The following is a 21005-nucleotide window of genomic DNA, read 5'->3' on the forward strand; positions in this document are numbered from 1 at the left end:
AGCAAGCAGGAACATCTGTACAGCATGATGTCTTGTCTCTAACTGTTCTAGCTCAGATCTAGAACCCACACTCAGATGTAACCAGCAACCGTAACCATGGTACTGGTTACTAAGATAGCTGTGATGCAACATCTCCTTCCTTTAATTAATACAACAACTTGAATTAATATACATCACTACAAACTAAAGTATTATGCAAAAATTAATTATGTAAATAAGATACAATTCAGGGTAAACAAAAGTACAAGAGAGTTATAAGAAGAGAATAAATATATGAAACATTTTGTGATACAAGTTTATACACTCTATTCCCTTCTGTGCGAATTTAAAATTATTACATAGCATAGTTCCCATATTTCATTGGTAATCTTGTCTCTCTGCCAAAACGTGTTACTTTCCCAGTTTTACTTGAAGATTGTACGGATTTACCAAAAGATTGGACATCAATACTGGGAACAATCCTGATGGATTGAGAATGAGAGTCTTGATTAACAATTGTGGTGTCTGTGACCTCATCCCACATCCAATTAATTGATGAAGAAGTTTTTCCTGCTATTTCATTGTGATTTATATTACTATATTTGGACAGCTTGTAATAATGCCAAATTTTTCCATCACTCAATTCAGCAGACCTGGAATAAGGTTTAACCACACGTAATGGTACAGAATATTTACTCTGTCCTTTTTTTAACTTTAGAGCTAGGTTTCACCTTGACCCAATCACCTTTCTTTAGTTTGATGTCATGTGTATTGTGTGTTTTGTCGCAATTTGCCTAAGGCAAGCCCGTCTGCGCCCGTCCGCGCCCTGCCGGGACCAGGGGCCATAAACCCTGGCCCAACGCTGAAGTACTCATCTAGTGAGCTTTTGTCTCTTGACACCTTTCCCTACCCTCTCAAACCCTTTACCCTGTCAATATTGGGAACTGAAAACCTCCTTAGGACCCCCGCTGTAACCCCAGTCCATCCTGTTGCCCCCCCAGTTCATCCTACACCCAGTCCTGCGAAACCGCCGGGTCTGACAGTAGCCCTCCTGAACACTAGATCTTTGCACAAACATCGTCTAGAAATTTTTACCCTTCTTCAGGATGGCGATATTGATATTCTGTCTTTAACAGAAACATGGATGGGGGAAGCTTCAGTCCCCGATCTCATCTCTTCCTTGCCAACAGATTTCGATGCCCTCTGGCACAACAGGCAAGACAATAGAAGAGGTGGGGGGGTGGCGACCTTTTTTAAATCCAGTCTAAAGGCCACCACGATACTATCAGAAAGCTTGGACAATTCTGAGATCCTAGGGGTCAAGTTTACTCTTGACTCCTCTTGCTTTGTTCTTTTGACAGTCTATCGCCCCCCGGGCGCCTCACCAGGTTTCTGCAATGATTTTTGCGAAATTATATCAGATCTTAGTACGCGATATCAAAAGCTTATGGTTGTGGGCGACTTTAACTTCCACTGGGACAACAGTCCCCGTGAGTCCCAGGCCAGTCAACTGGACATGACTATGTCCAACCTAGGATTCCATCAGTTGGTAAATGGCCCTACTCACTCTAAGGGACATACCCTTGATCTGGTTTGGTCAACTAGCCAGCAAGACAGACTCTTAAACTGTCTTCCATGTGTCTGGTCGGACCACTTTCTCATCTCTTGCTGGGTTCCCTTGGACTGTCCTTCCTCTCGTTTACCCCCAGAGTGGAGGAGAGTGCGAAGTTGGCATAAAATCAAGTCGGACAACCTTACCGACTTCTTTCAGAGATCTCCCCCGCATAGGCCTGAGGAGGGCCTTACTAATATTGACCTAGCCAGCCAATCCCTTAATGATACTCTCCTCTCGGCCATTGACCATCTAGCACCAGAACGCAGGGAAAGAATTAAGCCCAAAAACAAAGGGGCCCCCTGGTTCAACGAGACCTTACGGATACACAGACAGAGCCTGCGTAAGGTTGAGAGACAGTGGAGAAGAGCATATAAGGCCTCTGACCTGATCCTCTATAAAGCTGCTCTGGTCCTTTATAAGAAAGCTATCATCTCCAGGAAAGCTGATTATTATGAGGCTCGGATCTCTGATGCTCCTAATAAACAAAAGGAAACTTTTAAGATCCTAAAAGAACTTAGCAGAAAGGTCGATGTGTCATCAACTTTAATACCTTTCGATGTTGATACCTTACAGTCCTTCTTCCTACAGAAAGTGTTGGATATTCTGCTTGAGATTAATAAATCTCCCGCAATCACTGCAAGTCAAGGACTGGTGTCACCCCAAACCTCACCAGCGCAGTTTCTTGCACACTTTCCTCCGCTGGACGCAGAAGCGTTGGCCTTCCTGACAAACAAAGTTAAATCTGGCTCACCGGCTGATCCTTGTCCTCCTAGGATTTTTCAGCTGGCTCGCCCTATCCTGGAATATCAGAGTCTCTCGCTTCTCAACAACTCCCTAGCCATTGGTCAGGTGCCAATTAACCTGAAGGAGGCCAGAGTTATCCCCTTATTGAAGAAGCCAGGAGCCGACAAGGCTGATTTGAAAAATTACAGGCCAATTTCACAACTGCTCTTTCTGGCCAAAGTTATGGAGCAACATGTCCTAAAAAATCTGAGTATTTGGACACATTTAAGCTGCTGCACCCACGTCAGGCAGGTTTCAGAGCCTATCATAGTACGGAGCTAGTCATGTTGTCCGTCCTTGACGACCTTAGATTGAATGCTGATAGGAGAGAGCCGAGCGCACTTGTGCTCTTGGACCTCTCTGCAGCATTCGATACGGTCAGCCACTCCATCTTGCTGACCCGTCTGATGGACCTGGGAATCAGGGGTACAGCCCTTGACTGGCTAAGATCATTTCTCTCTGGCCGCTCATAAAGGGTGCCGCTCGGCGATTGCTCCTCCAAGAGAGGTGTCATCCCATGTGGCGTACCACAGGGCTCTGCGTTGTCCCCGCTGCTCTTTAATATCTATTTGCAACCCTTAGTCTCCGCTCTATCCAATCTGGACTGTCGTATTTTTAATTATGCTGACGACACCCAGCTTATTCTGAGGATTGACAATTCAGCCCTCGCCCAAGAGACGGCCCAAAATATCTTAAGATTCACAACTAACTGGATTGACAGCTAACTCTTTAAAAATCAACCCCGATAAAACGGAGGTTCTTGTCGTCCCAACCATTAATAACTCCTGGGGTGGCCTGTTCTGGCCCAAAGAACTTGGGACTCCTCCCTGTCCAGCCCCAGTTGTGAAAAGCTTGGGAATCAAGATCGACACAGATCTCTCGCTGAGTCATCAAGTCTCTTCAGTGCTGAGCACCTGCTCTGGTATCTTGAGGCAACTGAGGAAGTTGGTCCCTATTCTATCTACCTCCTCCATGAAATCCATAGTCTCGGCTACAATTTTGTCGCGCCTTGACTATGGGAATGCGCTTTATCTGGGCCTTCCTCAGAAGCTCACTAACCGGCTCCAGGTGGCGCAGAATGATGCTGCTAGGTTGGTTTTCAGCCTTCCTAGGAGGGCCCATGCATCACCTCTGCTCTTAGATCTACACTGGTTGCCCGTTAGACAACGCGTGAAATTCAAAGCCCTGTGCATTGCCCATAAGTCTCTTTATGGGCAAGCCCCTAGCTACATTAGGGATCGCCTGGCTAAGTATGTTCCAGGACGTCTACTTCGATCTGCAGATGCTTTCCAGCTAGTCTGCCCCCGCAGCAATCTGGTTTCCAAAGGCGGACGTGCCTTTTCTGTTATCCTGCCACGTCTTTGGAACCAATTGCTGGAGGCCCTACGGAAAGAACCAGGCCTACTCCCCTTTCGTAAGCTATTGAAAACGTTGCTCTTCAGAGACTCTTCCTAAGATCCCTGTCACCAGGACTGTCTTTGCCGGGCTGTTTTGTGTATCTCCTTCTGTCAGCGCTAAGAGACCTGTCGGTATATATGCGCTATATAAATCCCCCTACAAATACAAATACAAATTGGCTTTACTAGTTTCATGCATTTTTCTCAAATTGGATCTGACGACAGCTGGTGACCATTTACCACAAGTCTTCATGGTGTTCCAGGCGACATTGTCTTTGGAAAATGGTTCTCTACCTCGTAAAATTCTAAAGGGCTGTAGCCAGTGCCAGTCGGAGTAATCCTGTATGCCCAAATTGTGCTAAAAAGTAATTTTTCCCAATTTTTTCCAACATTCAATGAAGCCTATATGCTGCCCATAATAACTCTATTACTCCTTTCCAAAATACCTTTGCCAGCAGGATTATAGACGGGGGTTTTCTTACCTTTAATACCATTCCTTTCCAGAAACTGCATGAATTTGTCAGAAGAGAATTGTGAGCCATTGTCACTTAGAATGATCTTAGGAATTCCTTCTCGTAAAAACACACTTTCTAAAAATTTGATGACTTGTTTCGTGTCAAAGTTTTCTGTGATCTCTATTTCTGGCCATTTTGAGTAGTCATCAATGACTACAAGTACATATTTGTGGTTGCCATCCTCCTCATCAATGGGACCTAGCCAATCGATACTGAGATTTTCCCAAGGATGATCCGGAAGTAGTCTGGTGCCAAGAGTAGGTTTGAGTACACGTTAGGTCTTGTCAGAGTCTTGACAGATGGAACACTGTTTAACAAATGTTTATTTTTTTCTATCCATACCTGGCCACCAGTATAACATTTTTAATCTAGCTTTCAGTTTAAGGATACCTAAATGACCTTCATGGTTTAAATCCAAAATTTTCTGTCGTAAGGATACGGGAACAACAATTCTTACTCCTCTGCAGATGTATCCAGAATTGTCAATAGATAGTTCATTTTGTAATTCCCACATAGCTCTCAATTCTCCCTGACATTCATTTTTGATGGGCCATCCTTGAGTAATGAAGTTTGTCGCTTTGTTTAAAATTTCATCGTGTGTGTACTCATTGTTCAATTCTTCTTTTAAAATTGCATTAGTATGGTAATATATTGCTGCCACGTTAAAATCATCCCAGTCGTTTTGTTCAAGAGGCTCATGAGGTAATGGAGATCTACTTAGATAGTCTGCAACCTGATTTCTTTTACCAGGAAGGTATTCAACATCATAAGTAAAATCTAAGAGTTTTATGTTCATTTTTGCAATTCTTGGAGTTGCCTTTAACAACCCTTAAGAAGTTAATACTTTTAATAGTGTTTTGTGGTCTGTTCGAAGAATAAATTTAGTGCCCCACACAAACTGCCTAAATTTCTCCATTGACCATACTGTGGCTAACATTTCTTTTTCTATGACCGAATATTTTTCTTCTGTTGGGGACAAAGAACGAGAGGCGAATGCAATTGTTACTTCTTCCCCTCTTTCATTAATTTGAGATAAAACTGCTCCCAAACCTTTCCCACTTACATCAGTTGTAGTAATACATTGTGCAAGGTTGTCAAAGGCTTGTAGGGGAAAAGCTGAGATAAGGTCATTTTTTATTTTCTTAAAATCTTCTTCAAGTTCATTGTTCCACAAAAATTCTTGTTTAATTTTAAGCAATTGTCTTAAATTATAAGTCTTTGCAGCAAAGTTCTGTAAAAAATTTGAGTAGAATTCAGCCATGCCAAGGAATTATCTTATCTTGTCTTTTGATTTGGGTACTGGTGCTTTTTTATAGCCTCAATCAGGCTCTTTTTTGGGGAAATACCTATGTCCTAAGTATGTGACAGATTTCATCCCAAATTTGCATAGTTCAGCAGTTAATCCCTTTTCAGATAAAATGTGGAGAACGTTTTTTAACTTTTCATCATGTTCTTTTTCTGTCTTGATCCATGATTAATATATCGTCCTGAAAATATGTTATGCCTTTCAACCCTTTGAAGAATTTATGCTTTAATCGTTGGAACACGGCAGCAGCAGAAGCAAGGCCGAAAGGCATGCGCACGAAGCGATAGCTTCCAAAAGGAGTTATAAAGGCTGTTAAATTTCGGCTGCTGTCGTAACTGTATCTGATGGTACGCAGATGTTAAATCAATTGTTGAAAACCAATTAATTCCCTTAGATTGTGCAAGTAATTCATCAATCCTTGGTAATGGAAATTTATCTACAACAATGTTTTTGTTGAGATCTCTCAAATCCATGCATAAGCGCAACCGGCCATCCGGTTTGCGCGCTACGACTAACGGAGCAAGCCACTCTGAACTTTCTACAGGCTCTATTATCCCTTTTTAAGGTCTTGGCTGGGGTAAGCTGCGCAGACATGGCGAGATTTAATGATTTAGGGTAGCTTTCACCAGCGGGGTTTAAGCCCCGCCCCTCTTTTCCATTGGCTGGGGTCACCGTTTATGGTAAACGGTGGCCAGCCATTGGAAAAGAGCTTCCAGTGACGTACACTTTTCTATTTTAGAGCCGTCCCAGTTGGACTTGCTCGCTTGACTTACTGTCGTCGCAAAAGATTTCTTATCTTTATGGGGCCATGTGTTTCAAACACATGGCCCAAAAATACAAGAGATCACTGCCGGGAGCTTCATCTGCTGTAAGCTCCTATGTCAGCGCAAGCCGCGCTGGGATTGGCCCAGCGTCGCAGGTTTCCTAGCAGGCAGCTGCGGCCCGCGAGGTAAGAGGGGTTTGAAAGGATGCCGGCAAGGTCTTTACGTTATTTGGTCATAGTTACAGATGTATTCTTGGTTATCTATGTGAAGTTATGTTTCAGCAGTCAACATTCTCCCACACCTTAATGTTTCTGAGCACGCGTGTTTGGCCGCACCACAGCTCTTAGACACCTCGTTGTAATCTGCCCTGTTATTTGTTAGTACGTGCAGTAAATCCTGTTACTGCTGATGTCGCAGTTCTAGGTTTTCTCATGAATATCGGCACTAGAAACCTTACCTCCAAATGCCTTTCGGAATTAATATACCTTATTTTTACTTGCACATGCGATTTTGGTATTCCTCAAACCCTCATGTTCATCCTAAAAGCCGTTCTTGAGTGGTATTTATCGCACCCAATAAATTTCGGCGAAGTCGGATTTTTCAGATGCGATGTTTAGCTTCCCATTTAGGGAGCTCGTAGGTGCGCTTTGCCGCCCACGTCTTTAAGCGTTATGTTTTCCTATGTACGTCCTTAGTGACAGAAAGACATCCTGAAATTAAGCGACTGGCCCTCCCAGGCTGCGTATAGTCCCTCCTTATATATTTTTATTTATCCAAATTAAGATTCGCACTTTTTAAAGGGTATTAGTGGTATTTACAATTGTGTAAGAATTTTTACATTGTAATTTTTCTCGGAAACGTGGGTGCGTACTTATCCTTATATATGTGCGATGATTATTTAACCCCTTCCATGCTGCGCAGATTCCGCCGCTGTGCTGACGGAATCTTGCGCGGGCGTGGTCATGACGGAACGGTTCCGTCATGAGCACAGCTCAACCGTGGCTCATGACGGAACCGTTCCGTCATGAGCACCGAAGGGGTTAACTGTTGCACTTGGCACGCCCAATAGTGTTGCCACACCGGATAAGTTTACTTAAGTGTTATTTGTCCAGTACTTGAACGTGGAAAGTCGATAAATCGCCACCTGATAGGCGATATCAGTTTCGCTTTTACCATAATTTGAATGTAAATTCTGGCAGTTGTATCCCAATACCCATATTGTAAAAAGTGAACGTAGAAAACAAAGCTTTTTAAATTTATTTTTCGGGTGCGACATTGATTCGTTCTCGTCTGGATGTGTTGATGCTGTTAAGTTGTTGTTCTGCGGTTGTCAAATATATACATTTATGCACTGTTCGTAACCTGCTGTCATTTTACTGGGCAGTTGGGTTCCATTCCAGTGCCAGATAAAACCCAAATATAACGTGACATACAGTACTTGTTTGTCCATTTAATTTGGAACATTAATATTTTTGCCTCCGTAATTTTGACATAGAATTTACAAGTCTCATAGTAATTCTTTTTCCCCCCTGACATTTGGAAGTTTTTCTATGATCTGCAGATTTCTATAAGAACAATTGTTTAAATCGGCATTACGTTGCTTTGGAAAAAAGAGTGGAGTGTTTCGTAAAGACTACTTTTTAGGTTTTTTTTAGTAATGTAAAGGGCGGTTACTGTGCGAATTGCACTTTGAGTAAATACTTTGAATTCAACATTTTGTAAGCTTTGTATTAATGCATTTTTCGTACATGTTATGTTAAATTGGCAGATAGTAAATTCTAGTTACAGGTTTGCAAAGCTTTGGCAAAGCCGAGTGGTCGCGGCTCTTAACGGCCGAGCTATTGTATTGTCCAGTACTTGAGATTCATGTACTGCAGGCCCAGCATTGCTCCTGCTTCAAACAAAATACAAGGAGCTTTGTGATGAGTACATGTGGTAAGAACATTGTCTCATTACGTCAGGTGTGGAAAGATACCACAAATCTAATGCAAAATAATCCTTAAAAATATACTCTTAAGACTGGGCAAAAAATCCGTAGTAAGGAAAGTAACTATTCACAAGCATCGCTTTCAGATCAAATAGCCAATGATAAAATAAAGCCTTACATGAATAACCAGCATTAAAAATGCAATAGGTCTCGCCTTTGATTAAGTTAAAGCCATTTGCTTTGCTATAGAATACCATTAGCAAAGCAAATGGCTTTAACTTAATCAAAGGCGAGACCTATTGCATTTTCAATGCTTCTTTGTAATATATCCAATTCAGCCTTGACACCCTCTTTTATTCTGATGGGAATGTTTCTGGCTTTATGGCAACTTGGGATCGCATTGTCTTTGAGTATTATCTTGTGTGTAAACCCACACAGTTTTCCCACATTACCAGAAAAAACACTAGGGAATTGTTTGACTACCTCATTGGCTAAGCTTGTATCAGTCTCTTTAACAAGATAACTTGGTTTTCCATTTTTGGGTTAAGAATGATCCCAAGTTCTCCTTGATCAATCCATCCTAATACGGATGGTCCTTTTTCTGCAACATATAATTTACACATTGCATTTCTGTTTTTGAACTTGAAATTAACTTCTACATAACCCACCATAGGTATTTTCTCACCTGTGTAAGTTACTGGTTGAATATCAGGAGGTTTCAGATTTAATTCAAGAACATTTGCAAATTTACTCTCCCAAACATTACGTTGTATGATAGTGTAAGGTGAGCCAGAGTCTGGTACAATTTGTAGATCGACACCTCCTGTGTTCACTACACAAACAGGTTTTTTTTTCTGCCAGTACTGCTAACATTTAGTACAACATTATCATCATCATCATTTATGTCACTAGAGGAGTTCCCTTCATCATCATGTTCTTCACTTTTATCTTCAATACAACTTACTACTTTTTTATTACCTTTCTTATTTCTTCTTCTACATGCTTTTGTAAAATGCCCCATAATTCCGCAGTAACCACATCTGGATTTCAACGCGGGACACCAATTTTCATTTGCGTTATGGCCTTTGTACCCACATCTGTAACATGTGAGCTGTCTGTCATCTTGAAAGTTTTTTTTTTAAAGTAGAGCTTTTCTTATTAAAATCCTTATAATAACGTCTGTCACATTTTTTACTTTCATTTACATTACTAGAGACTTTGCTAACTACATTATTCTCTTCCTTATTTTTAAGTGCAACCTGTGCACATCTTTTTGACATTTCACCCTTTTTTTACTATGGCAATTATTTCATTTAAAGATGTGTCTCCACATACCCATAGTTTTTCTTGTAGGGCAGATTTGTTGGAGTGCATGACAAGTTGGTCTCGAATGAAACTATCCTGAAGATCTCCAAATTCACAATTAATAGACAATTTCCTCAAAGAAGACACATAATCTTCAAAAGGTTCTGATTCATGTTTTTTCCTCTGAAAAAACTTGTATCTACTAATCCCCACACACAGTGGGTTGGTAATGTGCGTCGAGGTCTTCTAAGGCCTCAAGAAACGCATTACCCCCATGCTCGCTTTTTTCTCCATTTGTAAATTCTGGACCCTTCAGGTCCTAAACTGTGCAATAGCATTTTATTTTTTCTAGATGCAGAAAATTCATCCTCACTCTCTTCTTCTAAGGCAGATATATGATTAAGAAAATATTCTTTCCAGTCTAACCACTTCAATGCAGGTTCACCAGGACGTTTAAGGAATGGGACTGGGGTAACTAAGCCATAACCTTGACTAGCCATCCCTAAAAGTAGTATCTATGTTGGCAATATTGTAAGAATTGCGCCTAAGTGAAAATGGTTACAGTTTTTAATAATACATCTACAGAATTATCTCTATTCAGGATATAAGAGTGTGAATAATATCATCAAATAACGTTAAGATCAGATATTATCCAGTAATAAATATATTACTATGTGCTATTAAAACGGAGTATACATTGTTACACTGACTAAAAATATGCACAATAATGATAAATATGCACAATAATGAGTGGTGTGGGTGGTGTGCATATCACCGCAGAGTTAAATTATTGAGTGTTTCGTAGTTACCATAATGAAGGGAATTAAGCTTATACAGGAAGTTCCGCTCAACAGTGACTTTGAACTTGTGAGTTGTATTTCACTCGGTCTTACTTCTGATTGAGTAATCGCTTGATTCCAGTATCCATTTTCCAATGGTGAGCTTGCCGTGCTATGAAAATTGCTTGGTCCGATGTTGCCTAGTAACCGAGAAGCAAAACCAAAATGGCCGCTACATACAGATCACTTCACGTGATCTCGCGTAATGACGCGTACGTCTTATGAAAGCCTGGAAGGTTTCTTGTGGCTCCTTATACGTCACACCTCCTCGAACCTGGTTGACAACGCAGGAATGGACTCTCCGACTCCGTCCTACGCAGCGATGCTTCTGGAGCTGGTGAACTCGTAGGCACAATGGTGGTAGAACGTCCTCGGGAGTCACCACCGCTCGAAAAATGCGGTCGAGGTGGACTGCTGCAACGGTCACTTCTCAGTAAGTAACCGCAATAAAAACACCAATGTTACCAAAACACCAATGTTACAGTTTCTAAAACGAACGCCGTTTTCTGTGTAGATAAAATCAATCCGCTAGTCCGCATCAGAAATTAAAATTCCAAACTTGTACAAACAATGAAGCACTCTGTGGAAGTTTGTAAGTAGTAATCACGAACAAACTTGGATTCCAGGAGAAATTCAATGAATAAGAGGCTTCTTGAATGCGCATCTGTTTGTAAATCGTAGGTTCTTGGAGTCTTTTGAGCAGTTCCTTCTTCTGCTTGCTCTGCCAACTGCTCAAAATTGGTAAAATATTCTTCAGGATTGAAGAAGTAAGGGAATGTAGCTATGTGAATCGTTAATGATTCTGTAATCCCATCCTCCATCGCCAAATTGTAATGATACTTCAGTCAGGTTGAAGGATTTGTAGAAGATTTATTCAGAGCAAGCAGGAACATCTGTACAGCATGATGTCTTGTCTCTTAACTGTTCTAGCTTAGATCTAGAACCCACACTCAGATGTAACCAGCGACCGTAACCATGGTACTGGTTACTAAGATAGCTGTGATGCAACAACAGTGTTGAACTGGTTAAATATCACTGTTGTAGAAAGGAGATTTTGCTCTGTAGTTGGTTAACAATCAGCCAGCAGTAGATTTTCCCATAATACCTTATTGCATGCTAGCAATTGATGCTCTTGATATGTTGCATTTTTGTAGTACATTATTTCTTGTTTAGTATAGATTTTGTATTACGAAGCGGCACAACATCAGTGACATATGTACTGACTAAAACATACATAGTGAATATCAAAACAAGCATAATTGTGACTAGTTTGGAGTAAGATGCAGTATGTCTTTTGTTCAGGTAAAAACTTGTTAGTAGGCCTGGGCTGTGAACTCCACTCTGTTCGTGGAGTTTTCTGCACTCCACGGATCTCATGGAGTGCAGAAAACTCTGCTCCATGTAGTGGTGCAGCGGAGGTCTTTTCCCCTGCTCGACAGTGGTCAGTTGGTGAGGGCAAACTGCCACTCGGGTAGAATTTTTACTCAAGCGGCAGGAAGATCAGCACGAATGGCAGTTCGCACTGCACGCCGCCACTTGTGGAACTCTGTGGAGTTTTTTCTGCTATGCGGAACTCCACGAATTCCGCACAGGCCTGCTTGTTAGCACTGTAGGGTAACATTAATAAAACAGCTGTGCCTGTAAGCAGTGAAAGACCATCTCAGCGATACTTGGGAAAAACAGTTGATTTTGTTAAAGGAATTCCATCTAATTCTCCATATTAAAATTCATACTGAAATCGAAATTCTGAGAGGAAAAAACTTCTATTTCAGCACTTCTATCGAGAATACAGAAATTGTTTAGTTTAAAATTGCTTTCTTTGTGTTTTCAAACATGTTTAAAAGTTTGTAAAGTTTGGGATTTAAAGCTTCGTAACAAACCCAAAAAAACGGAACAGAGAAAGTACACTCATGCAGTGTATTTGTCTACTTTTTAATTCAGTAGTTATTCTCCTGCCAATTTGTTCTATGAACTAGATCCACTGTCCAAGTATCTCCATTGACTTTGTTGGTTCTCTGAGTTACCCAGAGGGAGGTAGAAAGATACCAGCAGAACCGCTGTTGCCCATCTTTCTGTTAATTACTTTGAATCACACTCTGGTCTTCCCCTCTGTTCACTTCACCATTTCTTCCTGTGCACCCCAAATACCTCTTTGTAAATACATACCTGCAGGCAGCAGCAGCACAAGATTCTCATTCATTGAAATTCTTTGAGCTAGGTACAGCGTCTTAAATTCGATTCTCAATGAAAGTTAGTGAATGCTTAGTTTGACAATAGAGATACGGTTACACATACAGCACCAAGTGGGTGTACTTATTGTAATGTATTGTACTTTTGAAGCCCAGAAATTCGTTCTATGCTATTCCAAAGTACAAGGTAGTGCAGTAGTAATAGATTGCTTGTGTTACTGTGCTGATAATATGTAACCTAGAACCTTGAACTGGATTGTCGAATTTGGGGGCTGTGCCAAGGCTTATTTGCATTAGTTGGACCCTGCCTGAAACAGCATATTTTAATTTGATTTTGTTTTATAATTATTTTTGTGCCTTTAACCTATTATACAAGTAAATAAGAATCCTAGCATTATCACAAATGTAAAAGGAGAGTGTTACAATAAATATTTTTCTCGTTTTATCCAGCTGCTACATCTCTTGTATGGTCTTGCTGCTGCCATTATATTCTTTTTCCTCAAGTGCCATTTTTTTCAAAACGTTCAATTGTTTCATATTTATGTCAAGCGGTATGGTATGAAACCATATTTGCCTGGCAAGATTTTGTCCACTTGTGAATCGGCATTATGGATACCATTTCTCCAGATGAAGCAACTGATTACTTTCTCTACAACAGATGCTTAGTAACTGAAAATAGAATGCAAAGTTTCCAGCACAAGGCATTTGCTTTCTTCTCTCCCAAATCAAGGTAGACTTACACTTCTCTAGCTTGGTATCTGTTCTTTTCTATATCCTCATTAAAACGCAGAATGCAGATATACCACATACAGTTAGCAGATTCCCTGTTAGCGGCTTTGTTTGTAGATGTTCCAGGGTAATGATCTAGTAAGTTGTGTGCAGTTCTGATCTAAAACGTCCGTAACTCAAAGACCAGATTCCCATGTGGTCTTTCCACAGTTGCGGACTCGCTGGAAGAAAATAGAATGGAATTTGCTGAGAGTAATTTGACTTCAGAACTGCTGTTCAAGTCCTGGTACTTTTGCATTTGGTTTGTGGTAAAGCCTTACTCTGTGGCCTTCTAGAATCCACAGGCCTTCTGGAATCCACACCTGCATTCTTTTGCGGCATCTTATATGCCACAGCTCATCTCAAGGGCCTGACTAAATATCATAACATCACACTCATCCTGCTTGAACTCCGTTGGCTCCCTGTTCCAGCCCGCACCATGTTCAAAACCAGCTGCATCATTTACAAAGCTATCACAACCAGCATCTCAGTTCATCTTGCAGACCAGCCCACCACTCCGATGGTCCTTAGTACACCTACAGCCAGGGCACCATCAGACTGCTGACAAAAAAGTGTAAAAAAGAAACACCAAGACAGCAGGCCTTTTCCATCTATGCACCCAAGATCTTGGACAAGTTAGCATCCACTGTATGGATTCCGGTTAGTAGTTATCCTTAATCCGTTTCTTATACGCTGCATTTCCTTAACGAAGTCCGATCTGAATATTAATATATATGTTTTTTGCTGTAAGTTTACCTTAAACACCTGTTTTCTCATTATCTCAAGGTTTAGACTGTTACCTGTCTTATTTTTCTGTTGATATTTTTGTGGCTATTTCCAAATATTAGTTTAGTTTCGGTTTGTCTAGCCAGCAGAACTTTTACTTTTGTGAGGTCTCTTCAAGGTGAATATGTATAAATTAAAGCATTTTGCTGGAATGGCAGCACCTGTGGCCGCTGGCCTTGTCCCAGGATTATTTCCTGTCAGCGGACATGACGCTGTTGGCGAAAGTCTCTGGTATTGGCACTGGTCTGTCATTACTTGTCCTCCTTGGCTGTTATGGAAATGGGCCAGAATGTATGCTTTTTATCGATCGTGATTCCGTAATTAGGTACTAGCATTCTGTATTTTGAGAGTGCTTCATCTAAGCCCATGTCCCATTTTGTTGTCTTCAGTCATTTAGAACTTTATTGATGTTGGTTCCATCAATAGCACTGCTTTCACTGGAACTGTTACTGCTGTCTTAGTGCTGGCAGCCAGTCCAGATGCGTGGTCTTTGAGAAGGCAGTGCATTCTTCCTTGTGACTGGTGATCTGTTCAGTGACTGGGGTGTGTTCCCAGTCATCTTTCAGGGGTCTGCTTATGTCAGCCTAGGACTATAATGGGCTGAAACGCAACACTTAGGAAGAGCGCACTCTTTAACAATCCCTCTCATTGGAATGAAGAGTGTACCAACAAGCATGATTACTGCGGAGAGAGATCAAGAGCTGTGCTGCTTAGGGAGAGAGGAGGCATTTTTTCTTCTTGTTCATGATATGTGGGTTTTTGTGTCAGTCTTTTGAGCTCCATCTTAACCTTTACTATAAACCTTCCACTAATTGAGTCATCTGCAGATTTTTTGTTCCAAGTTAGATTGCTTTGAAGCTGCCCCATAGCTTGAGTTACACATTTTTTGCAGTCATGTCACCCTCAGCCGTGCACTACTTTCATAATGGCTTGAAGACCTGTGCCTCTGTGGCGGCAGATGCTGTACACAAACCTCAAAGCTGTAACAATTAAATTCTGAACAAGTCACCTATCTCCTAGACCTTAACCCGAATCTCTCCTTTTTACCAATGTGTTCTTTCCTCATCTCTGTGATTTAGTAATAGGTTGGCCTACTAAAATGGAATTTGGATTTTGAGTGGGGTGTTCCATAGTGACTGACCCATGAAGCATTTCAAACACAACAAGATGATGGACGGAGTGCTGAAACTTTTCAACCACTCACCCCCAATCAAGAGATCTTGGTTTAATCCAACATTCTTTTGCTCACTATGCCACCCCAGTTTGGACCCAGCCATATGCAAATCAGTCTTGACCCTGCTCCTCATGGAAACAGTCCAGCCCGAACTGCCATGCCCGGTCCTCTCTGTACTGGGGGTGAATGTTTGACATTGTTCAGCATTCCATCCATTAATTTTTCTTTTTCCATAAAGCATTCCAGCAGCATTGTAACGTTGATCCGACCCGGTGAAATGTCTCACTGGACATTAACAAGCAATGGCCAAACTTTGAAAGGCATTAACCAACCTTTTGGCTTTACCATTGCTTGTTGCAGATACTGAACAGAATCAATAACAAAAAAAGCCTATATGGCCACCTATTATGACGTATGTATGCTCATATAGGCACACATGTTGTGACACAGCAATTTTAGCCTTGTCATGATAAGCCATACAAGAACAAGGAGTGTGCAGTTACTTTGTGGGGATCCAAGTATCCTAGTGTGGTAAATCCAGGGAAGTGCTCCTATTAGGAACAAGGGCACTCACACACCCCGAAAGGTGTCATGCTTCATCATCGGGCAGCTCCTCATTGGGCGGATGCGGCAATGCCCAGCGGGCTCCTCAGGAGGGCTCTTTGCCAGGCTTCTTTTCTTTTTTGCCGACGTGAGGAGTGAGGTTTGGATGTGGTGTGCAGGTGAGGATAGAATGAGAGGAGGGTGTGTGTTAAAAATGACTAGCATGATCCAAAAACTATTTTGATTGTTGGGTCCTTTTGTCATGGTTAAAAACGTGGGTTTGATCTAATGATAGATATAATGGTCTATCTTGGCTCTGATTAGTATAAGTCAAGGGTCGACATGTTTCATGCCTATTATTGTCCTAAAGGATCATGGCATTTCATCAGGACTAATTCGAATTAATCTACTCAAACAGGGATAGACTTGTGAGTTGTGTGCAAACCATGCCCTGTATACCTTACATAAATATGCAGTGTATCTCCTGGGGACTGACCCAAAATTAGTAAAGTGTATGGCCCGAGTCGGACTAGTCAGGGCAAAACGCTACTGTGCGTGCTGACGGTCGGTAGTCGGTGCGCAATTCAGGCCTCCGACCTACCCCTTACTCTGTCTATCTTAAAGATGGAGCCATACATCAGAGTTCCAGTGCATTCACAGGAACCACCTTCACAACGGTTCTTGTGAATGCTAGGCCACAGACATTTCTAAATCTGGCAGGCGGTACTCAGTCACGGCGATGGAGTACTTAACTCCGTTCCCCAGACGGAGTAGATTCCGTCTGTTAAGAATGATATGAGACCCTTAGTATCCCATGGAGTGTTGAAAGAAAAAAGTAGTTTCCTTGTACACATTGTCTTTAATAACAGACCTTGATAAAAGCTGTCCATAAGAGAGACCTGAAAAAGGAGCAACAGCACATTTTAATATATATAGCTGACTGTTAATTTTGCATTCTAGCATTCAAACCGAAAGCTGGTTCTGTTAATCTCACCTGCCTTTGAGAAGGTGCACCACATACTGCCCCCAGCTGAAATTAATTTTCATCTCAAAGTCTCAATATTGAGCTAGGGAGGGCAAACTTGAAAACCTATATTGAAGCCATGCATGCTAATGGAAATGCCTGTAGTAATAACTCTTGTCTTTCCTTTCGTTACAGCGTCCACAGCGTTCTTGGCAGACAGCCAGCCTCCAAACCGGAAAGCTCTTGCAGTCTACCCCATCTTTCTCTTCTATTTCGTCATTAGTTGGATGATTCTGACCTTCACGCCGAGCTCTTAGTGAGGACCAGGGCTCACATGGACTGAAGGCACTATATTAAATAATTTATGGGAAAGCTGCAATCTGAGTCGTGGGTTTTCAACATGGTTTACGAATGTAAGCAATACACGCAAAAGACTGAGTGCTATGGACGCTACAGACTCACAAAAAATGTAGTTGTCTCACCAGAACGTGTATAAAAGGGCAGTACAGCATACTGAGAGTTATTTTTTACCCAATGGAAACACAGCTTGCGGAGGCTGAATCACCTCCACTCGAAGTGCAGCCGCAGTATATCTCTCTTGTGCAGCTTGCGTTTTACAGTTCCTTGCTCTTTAAGGGAAGTGGAACTGCACTGTTTAGCTCCTACCAATTGTAATCACATTTGCAGTGTCACACTCTGTTATCAAGGAAAGTACAGCTGCAGTGTCTCGCTCCCCAGCATTATCTCAATGTCCTTGGATGCTTTGCCTTCATTGTCTTATTTCTGTGAGTAGTTCAGGCTTCAGAGCTCTCGCCTCCTGGACTGTTCAGTCTGTGGTGTTTCATGCAGGCTCCTGGGTGTGCATTCTTGCAGTTGCTGCCACTTCCAGTGTCTCCCACATATTCTCCATTCCTCACTGCCTGTGGGTGAACTTTGCTTCCTTCTGAGATGCCTTTGTTTCAACCCTTTTTTGTTATTTTTTTTAATGCATATAAGAGTTGATCCTTCTTGTAAAGACCAAATATTGATGGTGAGAAACTGCATGTGGAGTCTGATTCATAGCTTACTCGGATGTCTTCAGGTAAATATATCAAGGCTGTGGTTGTTTTAAAGTGATGGACGAAAGGTTTATGGTGAATGTATCTCGATCAGTTTACAGAAGAGTGCCTTCCTGGGGGTGTTGGGCTGAAGAGGAAATTATCCCACACATGTAACAGGGCTAGCTGTCAGCACAGTGTGTTAAGTTGCTTGCATTTACCGTTCAGAGTAGGGCTTACTCCATCTCTTCGCAAAAACTAAAGCTGCTCATACTAACCCAGAAGATTTTGTGAAATAGTTATGTAAAGTCAAGTTAAGGTATACACGCACAGGAAAAGGAAGACTTAAAAACTGCAAAACATATTTAGATGCAGCAAATCTCTTGTTCCCTGAAGACACAAGCAGACTTGAATTAGGCATGCAACCAGCACTTTATGTTCAAAATGGTGATTCTGAATTCTAGCCTCTCACTGAAAACCTAAACACATTTGTGGTACTGGGTAAAAGCGCGTAACCCCTGTCTGCTCAGAAGTAAAGGCAAGTGCTACAGTTGACTGTGCTACAAAGCTGTGTCCATTACGATTCCCACTGAGCAAGTCTGCTAGGTCATTTTATTAATATCTGCAAAGGAATAGGCAAGGCTTTTGTTAAGATCCAAATGGCCCTAATCAGTACTCAGTCCTTCAGGTTTCATACATTAGGGTATATTTAGTTGGGTAATAGTAGCACATTGAGGTACAGCGCTGCAAAGTCAGACTACTGTGAAAGTAAGCACTAAGTTAAAGATTATGCATATTCAGTGCTAAACTGAACACCTTTCTTTCGAGACTGTGACCCATTGTTAATAGTGCTCATAACTTCTTTCAGCTTTTCTGGAGTCTTTACAGTTTTTGAATTACCATCACAGTCTGATTCGATGCTTTTAATGCAAAGGTGCCAGTTAGTTCACCACAACTAACAACGTACATTTCCAAATACACCAGGTATGCAAAATGTTTATTTAGAAAGCATTCTGCTGTGAGCAGTGATTCAAAACTGGCTGGGGAGAAAGAGAAGAGATAGCTATAATAAGGAGATCATTATTTATTTGAATTTCACTCAAATATCTCCCTGGGTTTTGAACAAAGTGAAGGTTTCTCATAGCCTATTCACGAGTGGTTGCCAAGGGCCAGATACATAGTAAGAGGCTTCAGGGCAAAATGAACAGGCATCACAGCCGCCCATTAAACCCATCAGTGCAAAGTAGAATATTGAACAAACTGCAACAAAGAGAGGAGAAGTGGAAGCAACTGCATGGAAATTTAAAGGGTTTGAGACTTTTTAAGTGATGATTAGAAAGTTAAATATGAAGATGGGGTAACAGTGTTGCCACGTACATCAGAAAATTGAGTAAATCAGACTACCAGTGTAGTAGAAGTATTGATGGACAGCAAGATTAATATTCATCATATGGACTTGTTAGCTAAAAACAAACCATGAAATAATAGGCATAGACATGAAGGGGTCTTGAAGGTGAACACGTGTTTATCACAGGCTTTATGCATTTATTGCATATAAAAGATTTCAAAGTCCTCGGTGCTAAGGCTGCTTTGCATTTTACAGCCATGGCAACACTTTCTTCCAGTCTCTTCCTCCACATAATATACATCCGGTGTTGTCTTCTCCAGCAGTCCTTCAACTGGGGAGTGGGTAGGAAAGTGCCCCTGAGGGCAGCTATTTATCAGAGTCTTGTGTCTTCTGTAGGATTTAGAGAGCTCACCTCAAGCGACACCTGTTTGTTTACTTGTTTCGCACAGATTTTATTTGTGTGTTGACCACACTTTTTCAAATTATTGCCTCAATCTTTGCTTCTCACCAGCGGGGGAATAGCTCGTACGTTTTACATACTATTTGAGTTTCCTTGGCAGACTGGTTAGCTCATTTTGTAAAGATGTGGGATTGGCAGTGAGGAGGCTGCTCGGAAAGTCTTCTCCGGGACTACTAATGCGCTGTTGAGACTGACAGGAATCCAGCTGCATACAGAATCTCCACTGTAAATTTGTTGTACTCAGCAGTGACATTATATTTGTCATGTTTACTCAAAATAAATATTTCCCCGAAGAGCTGGTTTGTTTCAGGAGAAAACTAATTGGTGAGCATTCAATTTTTTCAAATTCATCTGCTAACTTGCGACATTTTACCGAAGGGAGTTAACCAAGTTTTTATAAGTAAGTAAAAAGTAGACTGTAATCTTGAGATCTCGACAGCCACATACATTGATTACACCCTGTACTTTTTCTTTCGAGAAGGAATCTATAATTTCAGAGAAAAAGAAAGCAGTAGCAAACAGGCTTCACCCTTGATTGTGTAGATATGTGGACAACAGTATCGCTCTACAGCCCTTATCCTTCAAAGTATTTAACAGCCATTATCTAGAACACTGTGCCTGCAATGGATATGTCACTGCCTGAATTGTTTCATAAATGAAACCCAAGAAAAATGTAAACCGAATCAATAATGAAGAATCCTATAGATACCATTGATTTTTGAAGATGGGTATACTTCGGTATACTGTCCACAAGGAAAGGGGGTCCATGGAGTGGAAAGAAATACTGGTCTTCTAACTCGCATTTGCATGGCATATTATGGTCCATATATTGTGCTAGTTTACTTAAGGAGAATATCTTGTTGAGAGATTGCACAGGCTAAAATCTAGGAACTCACGAAATGCCGTAACTTGTACTACTGATGGACAAATCGTAGAGGGTTTAATCCATTTCGAAACTGAAGGACGGAATTGCATAAACCTAGTTTTAAATCGATAATGTGTACATATTTTTTCTATTTGGGAGGGTGAGGGAATTATTTTCTCGATTAAAGGTGAATATTTATGACAAAAATAAAGTTTTCTTTAAGTTTTCTTTAATTTCTATGGCTCCTGTCAATTGATATTTTTACAAGAATGTGTATTGAACAATTCATCACCTTATTCACAAAACATTTTGTACAAGTGAATGTCACTAAGTTTGAAAAAAATTTTTTTCCTGAATAGCTAAATTGTTATTGTGGAAACTTGATTCGTAAATTTTAGCCCAAGCCAATCTAAAAACTAGCCCACTAAAAATAATGGCTAA

The 21005-nt window shown here is 41.1% G+C and overlaps 1 protein-coding gene and 1 non-coding gene across 2 annotated transcripts in view; both read left to right on the plus strand.

Annotated features, from left to right (window-relative positions):
* YIPF6 (Yip1 domain family member 6) overlaps positions 1–20797 on the plus strand; it is a 131244-nt gene extending 110447 nt beyond the window's left edge. The window contains exon 7 of the mRNA XM_085608320.1: positions 17050–20797. Coding sequence (XP_085464446.1) covers positions 17050–17171 — 122 coding nt within the window. The 3' untranslated portion in view covers positions 17172–20797. The remainder of the gene's footprint in view (positions 1–17049) is intronic.
* LOC146829638 (small nucleolar RNA SNORA54) lies at positions 7706–7825 on the plus strand. Its single transcript, XR_014962365.1, has one exon. It is a non-coding gene; the product is annotated as a small nucleolar RNA SNORA54 (small nucleolar RNA).
* Positions 20798–21005: the final 208 nt, after the last annotated feature.

The sequence above is a fragment of the Triturus cristatus genome, chromosome 5_2, assembly GCF_964204655.1.
Source record: "Triturus cristatus chromosome 5_2, aTriCri1.1, whole genome shotgun sequence".
In the NCBI taxonomy this organism is placed as follows: Eukaryota; Metazoa; Chordata; class Amphibia; order Caudata; family Salamandridae; genus Triturus; species Triturus cristatus.